Source organism: Podarcis gaigeae (assembly GCF_964106915.1).
Source record: "Podarcis gaigeae genome assembly, chromosome: 5".
NCBI classification, from domain to species: Eukaryota; Metazoa; Chordata; class Lepidosauria; order Squamata; family Lacertidae; genus Podarcis; species Podarcis gaigeae.
Genome location: NC_139681.1, coordinates 16,267,083 through 16,283,741, shown reverse-complemented (window position 1 = coordinate 16,283,741; position 16,659 = coordinate 16,267,083). Strand labels below are relative to the sequence as shown.

The 16,659-nt window shown below is 46.7% G+C and overlaps 1 protein-coding gene across 36 annotated transcripts in view; it reads left to right on the top strand.

Annotated features, from left to right (window-relative positions):
- Window positions 1-237: 237 nt before the first annotated feature.
- The window catches only part of CAMK2G (calcium/calmodulin dependent protein kinase II gamma), a 164,933-nt gene continuing 148,511 nt past the window's right edge, over window positions 238-16,659 (top strand). For 9 of the 36 annotated variants that reach the window (XM_083738371.1, XM_083738359.1, XM_083738360.1 and 6 more), the window contains exons 1-2: window positions 1,010-1,483; window positions 3,350-3,444. In XM_083738371.1, coding sequence (XP_083594497.1) covers window positions 1,419-1,483; window positions 3,350-3,444 — 160 coding nt within the window. In that variant the 5' untranslated portion in view covers window positions 1,010-1,418. Of the gene's footprint in view, window positions 1,484-3,349; window positions 3,445-16,659 lie in introns of all 36 variants that reach the window. The other 27 variants (XM_083738383.1, XM_083738361.1, XM_083738364.1 and 24 more) reach the window with 10 other exon arrangements.

Sequence of the window (16,659 nt, the reverse complement as noted above, 5' to 3'; positions counted from 1 at the left end):
GCCCCTGCGCGAGATATAGAACCCGTTTCAAAATAATTGCGCGGGCGCCCTCTGCACTTGCTCGAGTGCCACCAGCTCCCCCGTTTGCAGACCCTGCTCTGGCGGAGAAGCCTCCTGTCCTATCATGGCAACGGCGTTCCAAGAGACGAGACCCGCCCCCTCGCCCTCTCCCCCGCGTTCACCAAGGCGCATCCGGTCCAGGGTATGCAAAGCCAGAGTCACCAAGCGCCTGCAGCCGTCTGCTCTCGCCCGATTGGCGCGGGCAGCCAGCGCGAGGCAAGGCTGCGGTCCGCCGCCTCTCGTGCGCGCGCGCATAGCTTAGAAAGAGCACGGGAGACGGCGGCGCCTCTGCTGTCACTGCAAAAAAAAAGGGGGGGGGAGAGCGCCGGCCAACCCTCTTAAAAGTTCCCATGTGGGGCCTGGGGGGGTCAATTGTGTGTGTCCCCCCCCGTTCCGTTTTGCATCTGGTGAGCGAGGTGGTATAAAAATAATAAGATAGGACCTGAACTTTCGCCTGGAAGTTTTTTAAGCAGAGGTTGGCTGGCCACCTGTCATGGGTGCATTGCAGGGGGTTGGACTAGATGACCCTCGGTCCCTTCCAACTCGACCATTCCACGAGCCTTCTATAGAAGGGACTCCTATCCGCCAACCTCCGAAGGGACTTGAGGGGAAAAAAACGCGCCTCCCGCCTCAGAGAAGCGCTGCCGCCTTGCGCTTTACTTGGAGGCGCAACGCTCGCCGAGCTGAATGGCGCGCTTCCATTCGAGGAAGCTCCGCGCGCAACCAGCGTAACTCTGCCTCTTGTCTGTGAGGCGGAAGGCAAGCAGCGCTTTGGAGCTGCCTAGACTGGGGAAGGCGGGCTCCTTCGCTGTGAAGAAAACGAAACAGCAGCAGCCGCCGCCGCCTCACGCAAGCGCAGCCCGCGCCCAGCTCCTCCTTTGCTGGCGAGTCTGCCCGCGCTCCCTCCGGCCACACCTCTGGGGAGGGAGGTCTGGCTGGTAGGCGGAGGCAAGGAAGGAGGGCGACGAGACGAGAGAAGGAGGCGGCGGCGGCGGCGTCTCCTCCTCGGCTCCCTCCCCGGGAAGAAGATCTCGCGGTGCTGGGCGCGCTCAGCCTCCGACGCCGCCTCCTCCGCCTCCTCGTCTTTCTGCGGGGAGCGGTGACTGTGCGCAGTGAAGCGGGCGGGAGCGCACAGCTGGGCGGAGAGGCACGCCGGCACCAGCTCCGCCAGGAGGAGGAGGAGGAGACGGAGGCCGAAGTAGTGAGAGCGAGGGAGTAAGAGAGGAGCAGCAACTCCTGCAGGAGACGACCGTCCCAGCCCGCGCAGCCCTCGCAGCCTCGCCCAGTCCGATGTCCCTGCGGCGGCGGCGCTGAGCGTGCCTGCCCGCCGAGCCTGCAACGCCTTCCGCAGCGCGAACATGGCCTCCCCGGCAACGTGCACCCGCTTCACCGATGAATACCAGCTGTACGAGGAGCTCGGCAAGTACGCAGCCCAGGCGTTCCTCGCCGGTGTCTTCCTCCTCCTCCTCCTCCTCCCTCCTCGCTTTGGCGCAGCTCCTGGCAGCCGGGCTGTTATTGCGCTGCTCCGCCTCCCCCCTTGGATCCCCTCTCGCCCCTTCTCCGATCCCGATCTTGGGTCCCCCGTTCCTTGCGGGGCTCCCCTTCCCTTGCCTTGCCCTCCCCTTCCCTTCTGATGCTACTAGCTGTAGTTTCTACTCAGGAAGTCTTTCTAGCAAACTCTCTTTTCTCTGCTCGGAGCCTCTCCCTCCCTCCTTCCTCTCCGATGCGGACTTTCCCTTACCTGTTATTGGAACGGAGCCTTGTAGCCCGTGCCATCCGCGCAAATGTAGGCCGTCGTGTTGCGGCTCCGTTAAAGCGGGGCAGAGGCGCTTGGTCTCCGGGCTTTGCAAAAGCGAGCCCGGGAGGAAATGTGCTCCGCTGTGTTATATGCCAAGGCAGTTGGAGGAAGTAGCTCGAGGGAGGGAATGAAGCCGGGGCAAGCAGTCCAGAGGGTCTGCTTCCCCCCACTAGATGGGGGCTCTTTCTGCCCCGAGAAATAGGGGATCCCACCCACTGCTGAGCTGGATACTGCTGCTTTAACCCAGGAACTGCTTTTCCGTCTGAATGCTACCCTCCCTGCTGTTGCTGCAGCCTGCAACTTCCAAGATTCTTTCTTCCCCCCTCCTCATTTCTGCACTACAAGGGACATTGCTGCATTTCTCATGCATCAAGGGAGGTTCCCTGTGCCAATGCTTCCCCCCCCCCAAAAAAAAATACTCCAGCACTGATCTTAAACAGACACTGTTTTTGTTTTTCTTTCCCTCTGTATTCTGCAGGAGATTTGCCCAATATTCTGGTTGGGATGAATACATTGTGTGTGTGGTTGGGGGTAGATGCACCCCAGGTACTGCTGCATTTGAGTCCTCCTCCTTTCTTGCACCAATCCCTGAGTGTTGCTGTATCTTTTCTCTCCCCCCCCCATCCCCTTTTGAGCCACTTCTCATCTTCCTTACCGGCCTTGCTTCTTTCTGACTTGCCTACAGAAATGGATGTGGGTGAAGATAGGTGGAAAAGAAATGTATCTCCTGCCCAGACCAGGCCGTTTCTGTTGGTCTTTGTTTCCTTGAGTGTTTGTGCTTGTCTGCTGTTCTGGCTGGTTTCTCGTTTCAGGGTGCAGGCAGGCTGCCTTCTGCACCTGAGGAACGTTCCCTCCTTTGAAAAGGCTCTGGTGGATTCTCCCCTTCCCCCATCTTTTGTCCTGCACTTACTCTGTCCTCTCTGTCACCATTCATGGAGGCTGTTTTCCAGACTCTGTTGCCACATCTCCCTGCTTTTCCGGGAATTGGGATCTTTTCCTTACCAGCGCACCTACTCACCTCTCTCTCTTTTTGCCACAAACACCTTGCTAAACTTGCGTTGATAAATATGTATTAATTACGCTACAGAAGAGGTAATGCAAACACCAGCAAAATCCTTCCTCTTGTCTGCATATCAGATTATCATTTTTATTTAGATTTTATGTGTACGATGCAGGTGTGTGTCTAGGTGATGTAATGAGCTCCTGCAAAAGAACTTCATAATCAAAGCTCTACTGTTTGTGGGAACCAAATCTTATACCCACCCTAATCATCCTTTCATGCACCTCTGTTCTTCCTCTTCACTTGGAATTCTTGAAGTGCTGCGTTTTCAGTTCTTTAAAAATACTTGTAGCCGCTCAGAATGGACTTTGGCTAAATACTTTGGTGTAGATAATGAGGTGAGGTTTTGATTTGCCATCAATTTATAATGCTTGATTTGGGCTTCATGTTTAAACCAGTTTCACAGGTTCAGCCTTTCCTTTTTGTTCCAGGGGAGCTTTTTCAGTGGTCCGGAGATGTGTGAAAAAAACATCATCCCAGGAGTACGCTGCAAAGATAATCAATACCAAGAAGCTGTCGGCCAGAGGTGAGTGCATGAATGCTGTTTTTGATCAAGTTGTCCTGCAGCTCCGTGACATGGAATGGATCATTAAAACTTTTCATTTGCATCCTGTGAAAAGCGCCAGCTTCGGGCCCTTCTTTGTGTAATTGTTCAAATTTAGGGGTTTTTTTGGTGTGTGTGTGTTTTCAAATTTGATAGCGGATTAGATCGGTCCCATTTTTTTTCTGGAATTAGGTCTCTTACTTGGGATTGGCGCCTATAGTATTGCACTAGTACTGCACCAATAGCGCGTTGAACATCATAAGAACCTGTTGGATCAACCTGTTATTGCAGTGGCTGTCCTCATTGCCTGAAGCAGAGCCTGAACACTCCCTCTTCCAGCGGTTTCCAGCAGCTGGTATTCAGAAGCATATTTCCTCTTAGGGTGGATGTAGGGATGTCTGAGATAGTAGTCACTGAAAACCTTATCGCCCATGAATTTGTCTAAACCTCTTTTAAAGCCATCCAAGTTGGTGGGATGTGAATTCCATCGTTTAACTACGTGAAGAAGTATTTTATTTTGTCTGCTCCAAGTCTTCTCTTAACAAATGTTAAGAGAATCCAGTTAAGAATGTTAACTGGATGCCCTTTAATACTAGTGTTACAAGAAGGGGATAAAAGCTTTCCTCTGCACTCTGGTTTTCTCCATGCCCCATGCTTAATAGTTTATACACTTCTATGGTGTCCCCTCGTCTCAAAGCTAGAAAAATCCCAAACGTTGTGAACTTTCCTCATTTGAGTTGCCATTTTCTGATCATTTTCCAACTCTCTGATATCCTTTCTGTGATGAGGCAACCAGATCTGTGCACCACATTCCAGGTGCATTTGCACCAATAGATTTGTATAATGGCATTGTGATACCGGCAGTTTTATTTTCAGTTCTTTCCTGATCATCCCTAGCGTGGAATTTGTCTTTTTCATGCCTGCCAAACACACTGGTTTGACAGTCATTGAGCTGTCCACTGCGACCCCCCAAGTTCTCATTCCCGGTCAGTCACTGCTAGTTCAGACTTCATGAACGTTATATGTCTATAAGATAAGACTATTTGCCCTGATGTGCATCTCTTTTCATTGAACTGCATTTGTCACTTCCCGTTCCCTCAGTTTGGAGTTATTCTTTTGGAGCTCCTTGTAATCCCTTTTTGTTTTAACCACCCTGAACAATTTAGTATCACTGGCAAACCTGGCAGCTTCACTGCTCATCCCTAGTTTTAGATATACTTACAAACGAATTGAAAAACACGGGACCGGTCCTTGGGAGATTCCACTTTCTACATCCCTCAATTGGGAGAACTGTTCATTTATTCCTACTTCCTGCTTCCTGTTGCTTATCCTGTTCTTGATCCACAAATGACAATTCCTCTTATTCTCTGATGGTGAAGCTTACCTAGGAGTCTTTGGTGATGTACTTCGTTGTACGTATTTTGGAAGTCCAAGTACACCCTGTCAACTGGATCACCTCTATATGCTTGTTGGCATTCTCAAATATATCTTAATAGGTTAGTGAAACAGAACTTACCCGTGTGGAAGCCATCCTTGTTAAAGAGTTAGTGCTGTTTTTGTGGTTATTCTGCAGTACATAGGAATAGAGACATTTGTCTTGCGACTAATTGCCACTGAACAAAGAGGGACCTACTTCTGAGTAGGTATGTATAGGTTGGGTTGAAAGTATTTATGGAGTTGGCACATACGATTCAACATGCGCTCTTAAGAACCGCACCTAGTCATGGTAGCATGAAGTAAAACACACCTGTGCATTATACAAACAAACAAATAATTGAAGCAGTCCTCACTGTTGGGAGCAAAAAGAGAAGCTCCTCTGAAGGAATCTAGGTTCATACATAGTCTTTTGTGGAATATTGATTTTATAAGAGTACTAATCTTAATGGCGTTGAAAGTAATGAGCTTTTTGTTTCCCCCAGATCTAATGGATATATTCAACATTGTGGTGCATCTTTTAAAAAATATATATGCATGGAGACTTATTTCTGTGTCAAGAAGTCTGTATCATGTTGTGCACGAAGGGCTCAACGAGTCACCGTGAAGCATGCATATTATATCTTCCAAATGATTTTTAAAACTTGTATCTAGCCGTAGACCATAACAGCAAAGGACTTGCACTAAAACATTCCAATAAATCTCCCTGGAAAATATAACAGGTGAAATAGATATTGTATTATGCCTTCATAAATGGTATTATTATTATTATTAATAATTATTATTATTATTGCATTTCTATACCACCTTTCATTTGAGGATCACACAAAAATACATAACATAATAACAAACAAAACAGTTACCTTCCCCCTCCCATTTAAAAGGCCATCGAGTGTTTAATTAGAGGCCTGGGAGAAGAGGAAGGTTTTGGCTGGCACCTAAATGTTCTGTAACATTTGACCATCGATCCAGGATCTGCTGCCCGTTCCTCATAGGGTAGACACATTGGTGCAACCATATTAATTAGATGCTAGAAATTATGGTGCAAAACAGCAGCCTTCTTCCACTGTCGTTTATGGCAAACTGTTATTTGTATTGTCTAGTAATCAGCTATGTGTAGCAAGCATGTTTTCAGTTAAAGTCAGAGTACATATTACCAGCCTTGATCTGAGTTAATTTCAAGAGATGAGGACATTCTGGGTGAGAAACAGGCGCACACTTCAGGTTTTAATGTAACTAAAGAGATGCAGCAGCCGTCATCTTCCGCAGAAGGCTTTGCCTTTTGTAAAATGTACTGTTTCTATTCTGCTCCCTTTGCAGTTGCCCCTCAAGTGTTCTGCAACTGCACTTCTTCCATTTAGGCATTTGGATTTTCTCCAGGTTTTTAAGCAGCTCCAGCAGTTATAGCCTTGGCCCCTTTTTGCAATGGAAGTTGCCTGACTTGAGCTTCTGCCCCCCTGCACTGGTCTTAAGAACTGGCTTAATGGCTCAAAGCCAGGAAGCCCCCATTTCAGTTTCTACCATGACCGTGAACTTAGTGGCCTTAGGCTAACTGCTCTTCTCCCTGCTTCAAGTCTCGCATCAGCAACATGGGGATAATAAAGCTGTACTTAACAAGGTTCCTGTAAGAATTGCTCACAGATCGCATGTGAAGCCCTGTGAATACTCAATAAAAGTGCTATTATAAATGCTAAGTTGTTATTACCGAAATGAATTCGTGCAGGTGGTAGAAGAAGATGATGGGGGACTTGGACCAGAATTCTGGATCTGGTGCCCGCTGTGGGCTGAATTTGAGGCAAATTGTCTCGGTCTCCTATTGCAAAACAGGAATAGTGTTGAAAGTCTCCCACTGGTACTCTGAAATGCCTATGAAATGATGATTTACAGGGCAGGCCTAACCATATCTACTCAGAAGTAAGTACTACTGAATTCAGTGGGGCTTACCTCCCAGGTAATCAGGGTTAGGGTTGCAGCCTTAGTGTATCGGTGTGCAACTGGATAGCAGTGCTGTGTTGCAATCCCTTTCCTGCTTTCTCCAACGTAACTTGCGCACATACATATTTGTAAGAGTGGGAAAGGGAAGAGCTGAGGATGTGCCGAGTGATGGTGGAAAGAGCAAGTAATTCTCATTAATATCTTGGTAGTTTAAGTGTAGCTTTGGGCGACTGAATCTAAACCAGGGGAAACCAGGCCTTCATTGGACTGAGGGACACATTCAACCTTGGCCAGCTCTCTGGGGCAACACCCCCCCCCACCCCGTACACTAGCTTAAGTAAAGGGCTTATTGCCAGCTTTCCACTAATCAGCTGATCAATTTGATGGTGGTGATTTGCATCTCAGTCTGGGTTCTGGTATAGTGTTGTGCCTATTTTAACCTCCCTCCACTTTTTTTTGGGTGCTGTTGTCACCAAAATCACTGTGGTCTTGTTAGGGTGGGGGATAGAGAAGAAAATTGTGTGAGGGGGTGTGGAGTGGTTCGGCTACCTAAACTGAGGTGGGGTGGGTGTCAACCACCCCTGTTCAGAACAGGATGGTGTCTTAGCCATATTGCAGCAATGCAGAGCAGGGGTGTAAGACAGATAACCTGAAGGGTATTGCAGTCTAAAATTAAATGGGAGTCTTCATGGACACCAGTGACAACGGTGTCGGTAGAACCCATGTACAGCCTTGGGAACAGTGAAGAATAAGGGTTGGCCTTAAAGAATTCCCTTTAATTTAATTTATAATTTAGTTTGAGCAAAGGGAAAACTGGAAACCAGTAGAGCTGTGAATAAGGGAAGAGTGTGTGGATGTTTGGGGAAGATCCTGTGCAGAAGTAATGGGCATCCTTTCCGTATTGAGTCACCTCTTGCATAGGCAATTGCCTGGGCTTTGTGGTGGAGTTGAAGAGAGGTGCTGTGTCGTGGAGGTGAGGGATTTTAGTAACTTGGCGTGTGTTTTGTTTATATGTTATGAGGTGTGGGAAGCTACTTTTTTGCCAAAGTAAGCAGCTTCAACAGACAATTGGTTTTAAAACTATATTAAAAATGGCTACATACAAATTCAATAAAACAGACGATACAGCACAAAGCAATACATATTGTAACAAAGCAGTCACAAAGCCAGCCAAACCTGAGAAAATAAAATAGTTTTTAAACCACCTACCTGTATTATATGAAGCAGGTGCCAGGCAAATATTGTTTCACGCAGCCTTAAAACATTGGCAGTACATAATAGGTTTTCCACAGACAGGTTTGTGAGGCTGATGGGAGAGCTTTCCTTTCTTCTTATGTATAAAAAGAAGGGAGACCAGGTTTCATCAAAGGTATTTTCCTTTGTAACCCCATTAGCAATTCTTCTAAGCCCAGTTCTGAACTAGCTCTGTCCCAAATATTATTGAACCACATCTCAGACCATTGTAAAGGGGAGAGGGGAATAAAGAAGTGACAGATATTTAAAAACGAAAATATGAATATATTCTCCCAAGCAACTCCTGAACATTTAATGTGTTATTTATTATTTAACTGTATGGCAGCAAGAAGCATGGGCCTTATTGGCTGCTGTGCCCCTGGATGGAGGAGGGATAGATAGAAAATCAGAGGACGGTGGCAGCGTAGTCCTTGCTGGAAAATTTTATTCCAGCTTTTCTCGCCCCCTTCTCCCCAAATAGATGGCGTGTTGGATTTAGCATCATGTATAAGAAGCTTGCCGTGTGACTGTTCCATGTGAATCTCTGATTGCAAAGTAAACCTCGGGAAGGTTGCCTGGGTCTACCCTGGGTGAATGTGCAAGTTGGGATAGGAACGTAAAAACTGGGGCGATTTGGGGAAAGTAAATATCTGTCACTCAGTTGCCATGGCATCCGAAACCATCAGATAATGTGCTCGCCTAAGATTTTAAGTACCCAGACAGCTGTTGGGTTGCAGCAAACTGCGGCCCGTCGGCGTTTGCCAACTACATAGAGGGCAAACTAATGAGCTTGAAATCAGTGGAAGCAACCAGGGCAGGATAGCTTTGAGGGACAGCATCAATGTCATAGGAAAATTCCGTGTGATGGTGACTGTGAGTTAATTAAACTGAACATTTCTGAGAATAGCTGCATGGGGCGTGGGGTTTGTGGGTGCCATGTTTGGAACGGAAGGGAATAAAACAGGAGAAGTATAAAGCTGGCAGAGGAGTGAGGCAGAGAGAGAGGGAGGCTCCTTGAATCTGTGTCTAAGGAACCTGTGCTGGAAACGAATGGAATCTGGCAGAGTATGTAGGATCAGATATAGCTCTCGGTGACCTAAGAGGTGTTCAGTTTCTGTGGTGCTGTAGGGCAGGCATGTGAATCAAGGCGGTGACTAAATATTAGGCTTGGAAGGTATTGGAGCAAAAGTGACACCAGATAATGCGGTCAAACTGCATACTGGCAGCGAAGGAGGCCCCAATTCACTGTCCCTATGAATTGGAATGGCTTCTAAGCAGCTTTCTAAGAAAACTACAGAAGCACAGGGCTTCGTCTCTAGGTCATGAATTTACTTTGATGGCTGCTGCTTCCTTAAATAACTACCGTTTCCCATTGCTGTAGCTTGCTGCATCATATTCTAGCTCTGTATTATTTTTTGGGTGGTGCATACCTATGGACTTTCTTGTAAAGCTGCATAAAACCAGTTTAGAATGGATCAGCTTCTAATACAGCAAATGTTTGAGTGAAGATTCTCAGGTCCACTCAAAAAGGAGATGATAGCTTGCTTCACTGGCTTCAGCCGTTGTAATCTTTACTTTGTTCCAAGTTCTGACTGACTAGAAGTTAGAGAAGGCATGGCTGAAGACCTGTCAGCCAGTGACTTGATAAAGAGATGGGGAGGTTGGTGGAGGCGGGGATCTCCCTGATCGCTGGGCTGGCTCCTGCTCTCTGCTTGACTCATGCTTGCAGCCTGTCTTCCCCTACCTTACGTCTGTCTACCCGCTATAGTTAGTCCTCAGCTAGGACCAGGGAGAACCAGGGTCAGATCTGTACTCGACCATGAAGCTCATCTGGTGACCCTGGATCCAGTCACTCTCAACCGAACCTACCTCTCAGGGTTGTTGTGGAGATAAGACACAGGGCACAGCGGGAGAATTATGTGCATAGCTGTCAGCCACTTGGAAGAAAGGCAGGATATGAATGTAGTAAAGAAACATATACCGTATTTTTTGCTCTATAAGACTCACTTTTTCCCTCCTAAAAAGTAAGGGGAAATGTGTGTGCATCTTATGGAGTGAATGCAGGCTGTGCAGCTATCCCAGAAGCCAGAACATCAAGAGGGATCGCTGCTTTCGCTTCGCAGCGATCCCTCTTGTTGTTCTGGCTTCTGAGATTCAGAATTTTTTTCTTTTCTTGTTTTCCTCTTCCGAAAACTAGGTGCATCTTATGGTCTGGTGCGTCTTATAGACCGAAAAATACGGTAATTAATAACATAGCAGCACAGAACCTCACACTGCCAAAACTTAAAAGAGTACAGTGGTACCTCAGGTTACAGACGCTTCAGGTTACAGACTTCGCTAACCCAGAAATAGTACCTCAGGCTAAGAACTTTGCTTCAGGATGAGATCAGAAATTGTGCGGTGGCAGCGGGAGGCCCCATTAGCTAAAGTGGTACCTCAGGTTAAGAACAGTTTCAGGTTAAGAACAGACCTCCAGAACGAATTAAGTTCTTAACCTGACTGAGGTACCACCTTCCAGAGTTTGAACCATCAGTGACCTTGGCACAAAACCTATTGCTTGCCTTAACAGAATGTTGTTGTTTACACTGCAACACCGCGGCAGAGAAGGGCAAGTTCTTCAGCAGCATCGAAAGCAGCCTTCTCCAAGATGGTGCCCTGCAGGTGATGGTGGAGTAGAATTTCTGTCATCTTTGACCATTGGTCATGCTGGTGGGAATTGCAGCCCAAGATGCTTGGAGGGCACCAGATTTTGGGGGGAGACTGGTGTTAAAGTGTATGCTCACTGTTGACACTTTTTCGGTTTGTGATGCTGCCCTGGTAATGTGGGTGGGAGAAGCACATCACAACTCTCTTAGAAATTCCTTAATACCAGCTGAAGCAAGGTATAACTGAGTGGAATTAAAAATGGCCATATTTATCAGCATTTTTTTTACCAAGTAGGTCTTCTGCTCGGATCAAGGGGAATGAACTCAACTCAAGTCTTTATTGGCATCTTCACTCTAAAATGAAGCTGCTCCCCCTCCCCCCGTTACTTACTCTCAGTGTAAAGCATATAGGACCTTTCCCACTAATAGCTATGCCTCTCTTTGCCCACGAGAGAATTGTGGTCCGTCGTGCCAAAGTTCTAACTGTGTGTGACTTTAGCTTCTTCTTCAGCTCAATTGCTCTATCCCTGCTGAGCTTTGGCAAGTGTCATTTTGGAACTTACTTGTGGGGGCAGAGGGGAAGGTTGTAAGTTTTTGTTGCCGGAAAATGGTTTTCTCTCATGGTTCTTTTATCTGCTGCCAGGGGTGGAGGGGCTGCCATCCTGGGTGTGTAACTGCTGTGCCTTAGACCATTAGAGCTTAACGTTGGCATACAGAGTGTCATGGAATCATATGAACCCAAGAAGAACCTGCGGGATCAGGCCAATGGCCCATCTAGTCTAGCATCCTGTTCACACAGTGGCTGAGCAGCTGTCCATGGGAAGCCAGCAAGCAGGATTCAAGCACAAGAGCACTCTCCCCTCCTCTGTCTAAGCCTTGTCTGCCTTTTTCATCTTTTAAGGAAGGTATTGAGAACCTGTTGCCTTCCACATGATGTTGGGCTCGAATTCCCAAAATTCCCACTTGGCATGGCCACTGGTCAGAGATTATGATAGTTAGGCAACACCTGGAGGGCCAAGAATTCCCCATCCCTGCTTCATGGGTTGCCAGACTTGCTTCTAGGCCACCAATTGCTGCTTGTCCAATGCAGCATTATTACTCTGTGGTGAAACCAAGGGTTTCATGTTGCTTTTCCACATTTTATTTTATTTATTTATCGAATTTGTGTACCGTTCTTCATCCGCAGATCTCAGGGTGGTTTACAATATAAAAGCACAAAATACACAAGAAAACAAGAAAAAGAAAAACAAACCAATACCCCCCCCCCAAAAAAACCCCCACATTTAAAAGGGTTACAAGATTAATCATCCAAAGGCCTGGTTGTATGTGTGCTTGTATGTGTTATGCACTGCTCTTTGTAAGGTGCAAACTTGTCTTGGATTTTGTTTGCCGCCAATAAATGTCTGAATGTAAAAGAGAGTATACTGTGTGACAGAATCTCAGGAATATTGGGTAGAGGAAATTGCATCCATCTTGGGCGGTCAATAGATGACTTCTTATTTAATGAGCTTTGTTTATTATGTTGTGCTAAATATCAGAAGTCATTGTGCGGCAGTAATTTGCCGCTCTTTTTGTAGCACTTTCACCCAAGTCCTCATAGCAAATATAGTACTGATGTCTTTAAAAAAAAAACAGTGCTGAGAAGCTAGTCTGTTCAAACTTGTTCTCTTGATGGAATAATAAAGCAAATATTGAACTCTGTAGGAAGGAATATTCGACTATCCTGATTCTGCTGTTAAGCAACTAGAAAATGTTTACGTGGAACAAATTTTTGGCCAGCCTCCTAATTTCAAAGTTAGTGAGGGACAGGAGTACCCTAAGCTTCACCTGGAGAATGTCTGAGCCAGGGATGCTGAAAAAGTTTATTTATGAAATAGTTTTATACAGGTTTGTATGCAAGGGATAAAGACCCGCTTTGCAGAATATTTGGCACTTAGCTAGTCCTGAGACTTGCTTAGTAAAATTGAAAGTTGGTCTTGGGAACATCTGCAAATCAACACGTCTGCATCTTGAGTTTAGGAAGTATAAATGAAAGTCCATGACCTACACTGAAATTGTGGGGAAGCTTCTTGCTGAATTGCACGCAACTTCTTGAAGGTGGCTGTCAATGTTTGGTAAATGCATAGAACAATAGAGCTGGCTGTCGCATGGTGGTGAAGGGCGTGAATTGCCAGACCTCCATTGCTGTTGCTTGAGGCTCAGGTGGCCTCAGTGACACAGAATTCCTCCCATCAGTTTCAGCTGGTGACCTTGCAGCACCCATATCTGGACAGCGATAACCTAATGTCTCTTGTCTATGCTCTGGTAACCTCTAGGTTAGATTATACATGGGGCTGCCTCTGAAGAGGGTTCAGAAACCTCATCTGGTTCAGAATTCAGCAGCCAGGTTGCTCACCAGGGCAAGACAGTCTGGGCATATTAACACCGATCTTCAATATCTAGCCAATATCTTGCAGCATCAGCCCCCATCTTCTGCAAAATGGAAGTGATGATAATGGTCTACCTTATAGGAGTGTGTTGAGGGTCTATGAGAGCATTCAAAAGTGGGCTGAGGTTGGGATGCGGCAGGTCTTAGCCTATCACCTTTAGCCAAAAGGGTCCCCAGACAGCCGGACTGGGAAAGACCTCCATTCAAGCGAGCCTCAAGCAACCAGATCAACACTTGGCCAGAGGAACCAGTGGTCAGAACCAGTTCAAGGAAGCTTTATTTGCTTGTAGTCCAGAAAAAAGTGCTCTCTAAATCAGGGTGTAGAGCACCCTGAGAAATTGCACCTTCTTGGCTTTCTTGAAATGCCTCAGACCTTATTACCCATACATTTTATTTTATTTTATTTCATTTTGTTTAAAAAAAACATCTTTGCTTTACCGCAAAGCGTATAGTAACTTTTGGGGAGGAAAATTATCCATTGCTAATTTCCCCTGCCCCCCCCCCCCCGGAAATGGTTCCATTATGTTAAAAACAAAATTGCATTGTTTCATAACGCTAATTAATAATATAACAAACACATACAACACCAGTTTATTTTAGGCTTTTTTGAAGTTGTGATTAGCTGTTGACATGGCTGGTAGGAATTAAAGTGAAATCTGGGCTGAGTATTGGGAAGTGGGCGGGTGGCGGAATCGGTTTGCCATCCCTTCAGGGATGGCACACTGTTCTTCCTTGTCGAGAATTCTCTTGCAGGGCTGGAGTGAAGTCAGTCTGTTCCCCTCCCCCTCTCTCAGTGAATTGGATGCAGGCAAAAGTGTGCTGCACTGCAGGTTAGTTAGTCGTGGAAAATGAGAATCCACAATACAAGTTTGCAGAAGCCGGAAACACAGTTTGTAGTATTAGTGTCCAGAGTGCAAGAATACAAGAATACAAGAATACCAGACCTGTCCACCAATTTACACACTTGTGCCTTAGATGCAGTCTTAATTCTCCAAGATGAAGCACAATATTGGCTTGTTTGTCAAAACTGCCTTGCAGTCAGTGTGGTTTGCGATGCCCCCCTACTGCTCAGCCTCCTCCTAGCTTGTTGGAGCACAGATAAAAGCTGCCACAACATTGGCAGATGAGTGGGTATTTCCTTGGGCTCATCCTGTCTGTTTCAAGAGGACGAAAGCAGAAACGGCCACAATAGCGTTTTCTCGACTTGTATGTGTCTTGGGTCTTGTTGGCTTGAAGTCAGCTAGGGCAGGAATGGATACAGGTCAATAAGCAGTGATCGTGCTGTTGGTCAGTCTTTTTCTATTTAATGGGGACACTGTGTCGCCGTGATGCTGGAAGTCTTGTGCTTTGTGTTGCACACACTTCCCGGCTCCAGGGATAGATGTATGGGGGGGGGAGTGGTAATAAGCTGATGTCATAAACTGCAGCCTTCCTCTTGTGCCAGCTGCCTTTTTGCCTCGACTCTCCCTCGCCTTTCTGGGATTGCCTGCTTATAACGCAACGTTGCAATATGATGCACACTGTAGTGATAGAATCTTTATTTATTGTTGGAACAAATTGACTTAGAAGGGATCACTGGAATAGAAGAGCTTACGTGACGGAGCTCCTGACCTTGCCAAAAGCTTGGGAACATATTTAACGGAAACGCTATCTCTGTGGTGCTGGGGATGACTTTTGCAGAGAACCAGGGGTCTGGGCAAGGGAGCTGCCGTGCTGTGGTCTCTCTCAGCAAGGAACTGGTGCTCTCCCTCTGTATAGTGAGGTGCGTGGGCAAGATCAGCCTGGCTTACAAGTTGCCTCTCGGTTTACGCTGTATATTTTATAAATGTGCTACAGCAGGCAGGATTTCAGTCTGCTGTTTGTCTGTCCTGTTTGCGATCGTGTCGAGTCTAGGATTACCTGCTCCAGAAGTGGGGGGCTGAAGGATGGGGACTAGTATCCCTTACACCGGATTTTCTAAATTTTTGACCAGTTCAGTCTAATACGGCTAATGGAGGACAAATAATTCTTATTGCAAACCTTTTCCTCCTGGTTAGATTAGGTTTGAACAGGTGCCCTCCTGCTCATTCTGGAACTAATCCAGAGTAAACAGATCACTCAGGATCTGGGTAAAAAGCCCCGGTTTGAGGCAGTGGCATTTTACCCATGCAATTCATCCAAGAAGGGTAGCACCCCACCCCCCCACCCCAACGTGAGCTCATGATTTGCTAGACTTGTGTTTTGTTTGCATAGATATGTTTGTTATGGTCTTTATTAATGGTACTTATGGTAATTGTTTTTTTGTATTTCTCTGGTGCAGGCTTCCTCAACCTCAGCCCCCCAGATGTTTTTGGCCTACAACTCCCATGATCCCTAGCTAGCAGGACCAGTGGTCAAGGATGATGGGAATTGTAGTCTGAAAACATCTGGAGGGCTGAGGTTGAGGAAGCCTGCTTTAGTGTTTCTACATTGCTTTGAGTCATATTTATGAGTAAAGTAACAGGGCTAGGTGCAGGGATAGGAAACAGTCCAGATGTTGTTGACCAGTGGCCAGGGATGATTATAGTTGTGCCACAATATCTGGGAGGTACCCCCAGGTACCCCCATCCCTTCCGTTCTGACCAGTAGTGATGTTGCTTCCAGGCCGAGGGATAGAGATCTTCAATAGGCCCAGCTCTATATTATGAATGAGACCCAAACTGCCAGCAGTTTGGGGTCAGACCTGGGTTACTGCTGAAATTTGGGGTAAAAATGAGTAAGTCTTTGTTTGTTGCAATTTGTCTTCGAAGAGCTTCGAAAATGAAACAGAAGACAATGCTATTCAACTCCTAAATTGGGGTTATCTAACCAGGGCCCATTTGAGAGGCTGGAGATTACTGAGGCTCACCAGTCACAAAACGTTGGTGGATGGAGGTGGAATTTGGCATAAATAGCTAGCAATTACTTACATCATTTTCTGCTGTCTAATCCCTCCTTGGGCCCTCCTCATCTTGGCCAGAGCTTACTGGTGAAGAGGGTTTTAAAGGAGGTTTTTACATTCACTTCCTCCCCCTGGAGCGTCTTCCCCCTCATGTCACCCTTTTCTGTTCCAAACTTTACCAATTTATCTAAAATGATAACTTTTTTTGTTCCTCTTTTCCATTTCCTTCAGTGTCCTCTCTGGCCCTTTCAGAGGGAGGAGAGGCTTCCTGTCTTGACAGGAGACTGTGCAGGAAGGAGGAGGAGAGAGAGAGAGAAAATGGGGTTGCAGGGTGTGCAGCAGCCGCTGCCTGGGCCCTTCTCAATTTCCTCGCCCTCAGCCATCCCCACACTTTCTCTTTCTTCCCTCACATTCAAAGGGACCCCTCTGCCTCTCTGCTTAGCATCCATTTCCTCCCCTACTTAGGGTGCTACTGCCTCACTCTGCTCTCTAACCAACTCCCACATGTAGCTATGGATTGTGCATGTGGGGAGCTGGGAAGGTGCTGGTGTTGACCCAACCAAAAGGCTATGACAGGGCAGGGGGGAAGCGAGGGGAGACCCACCGGTGGTCCACAGCTTGAG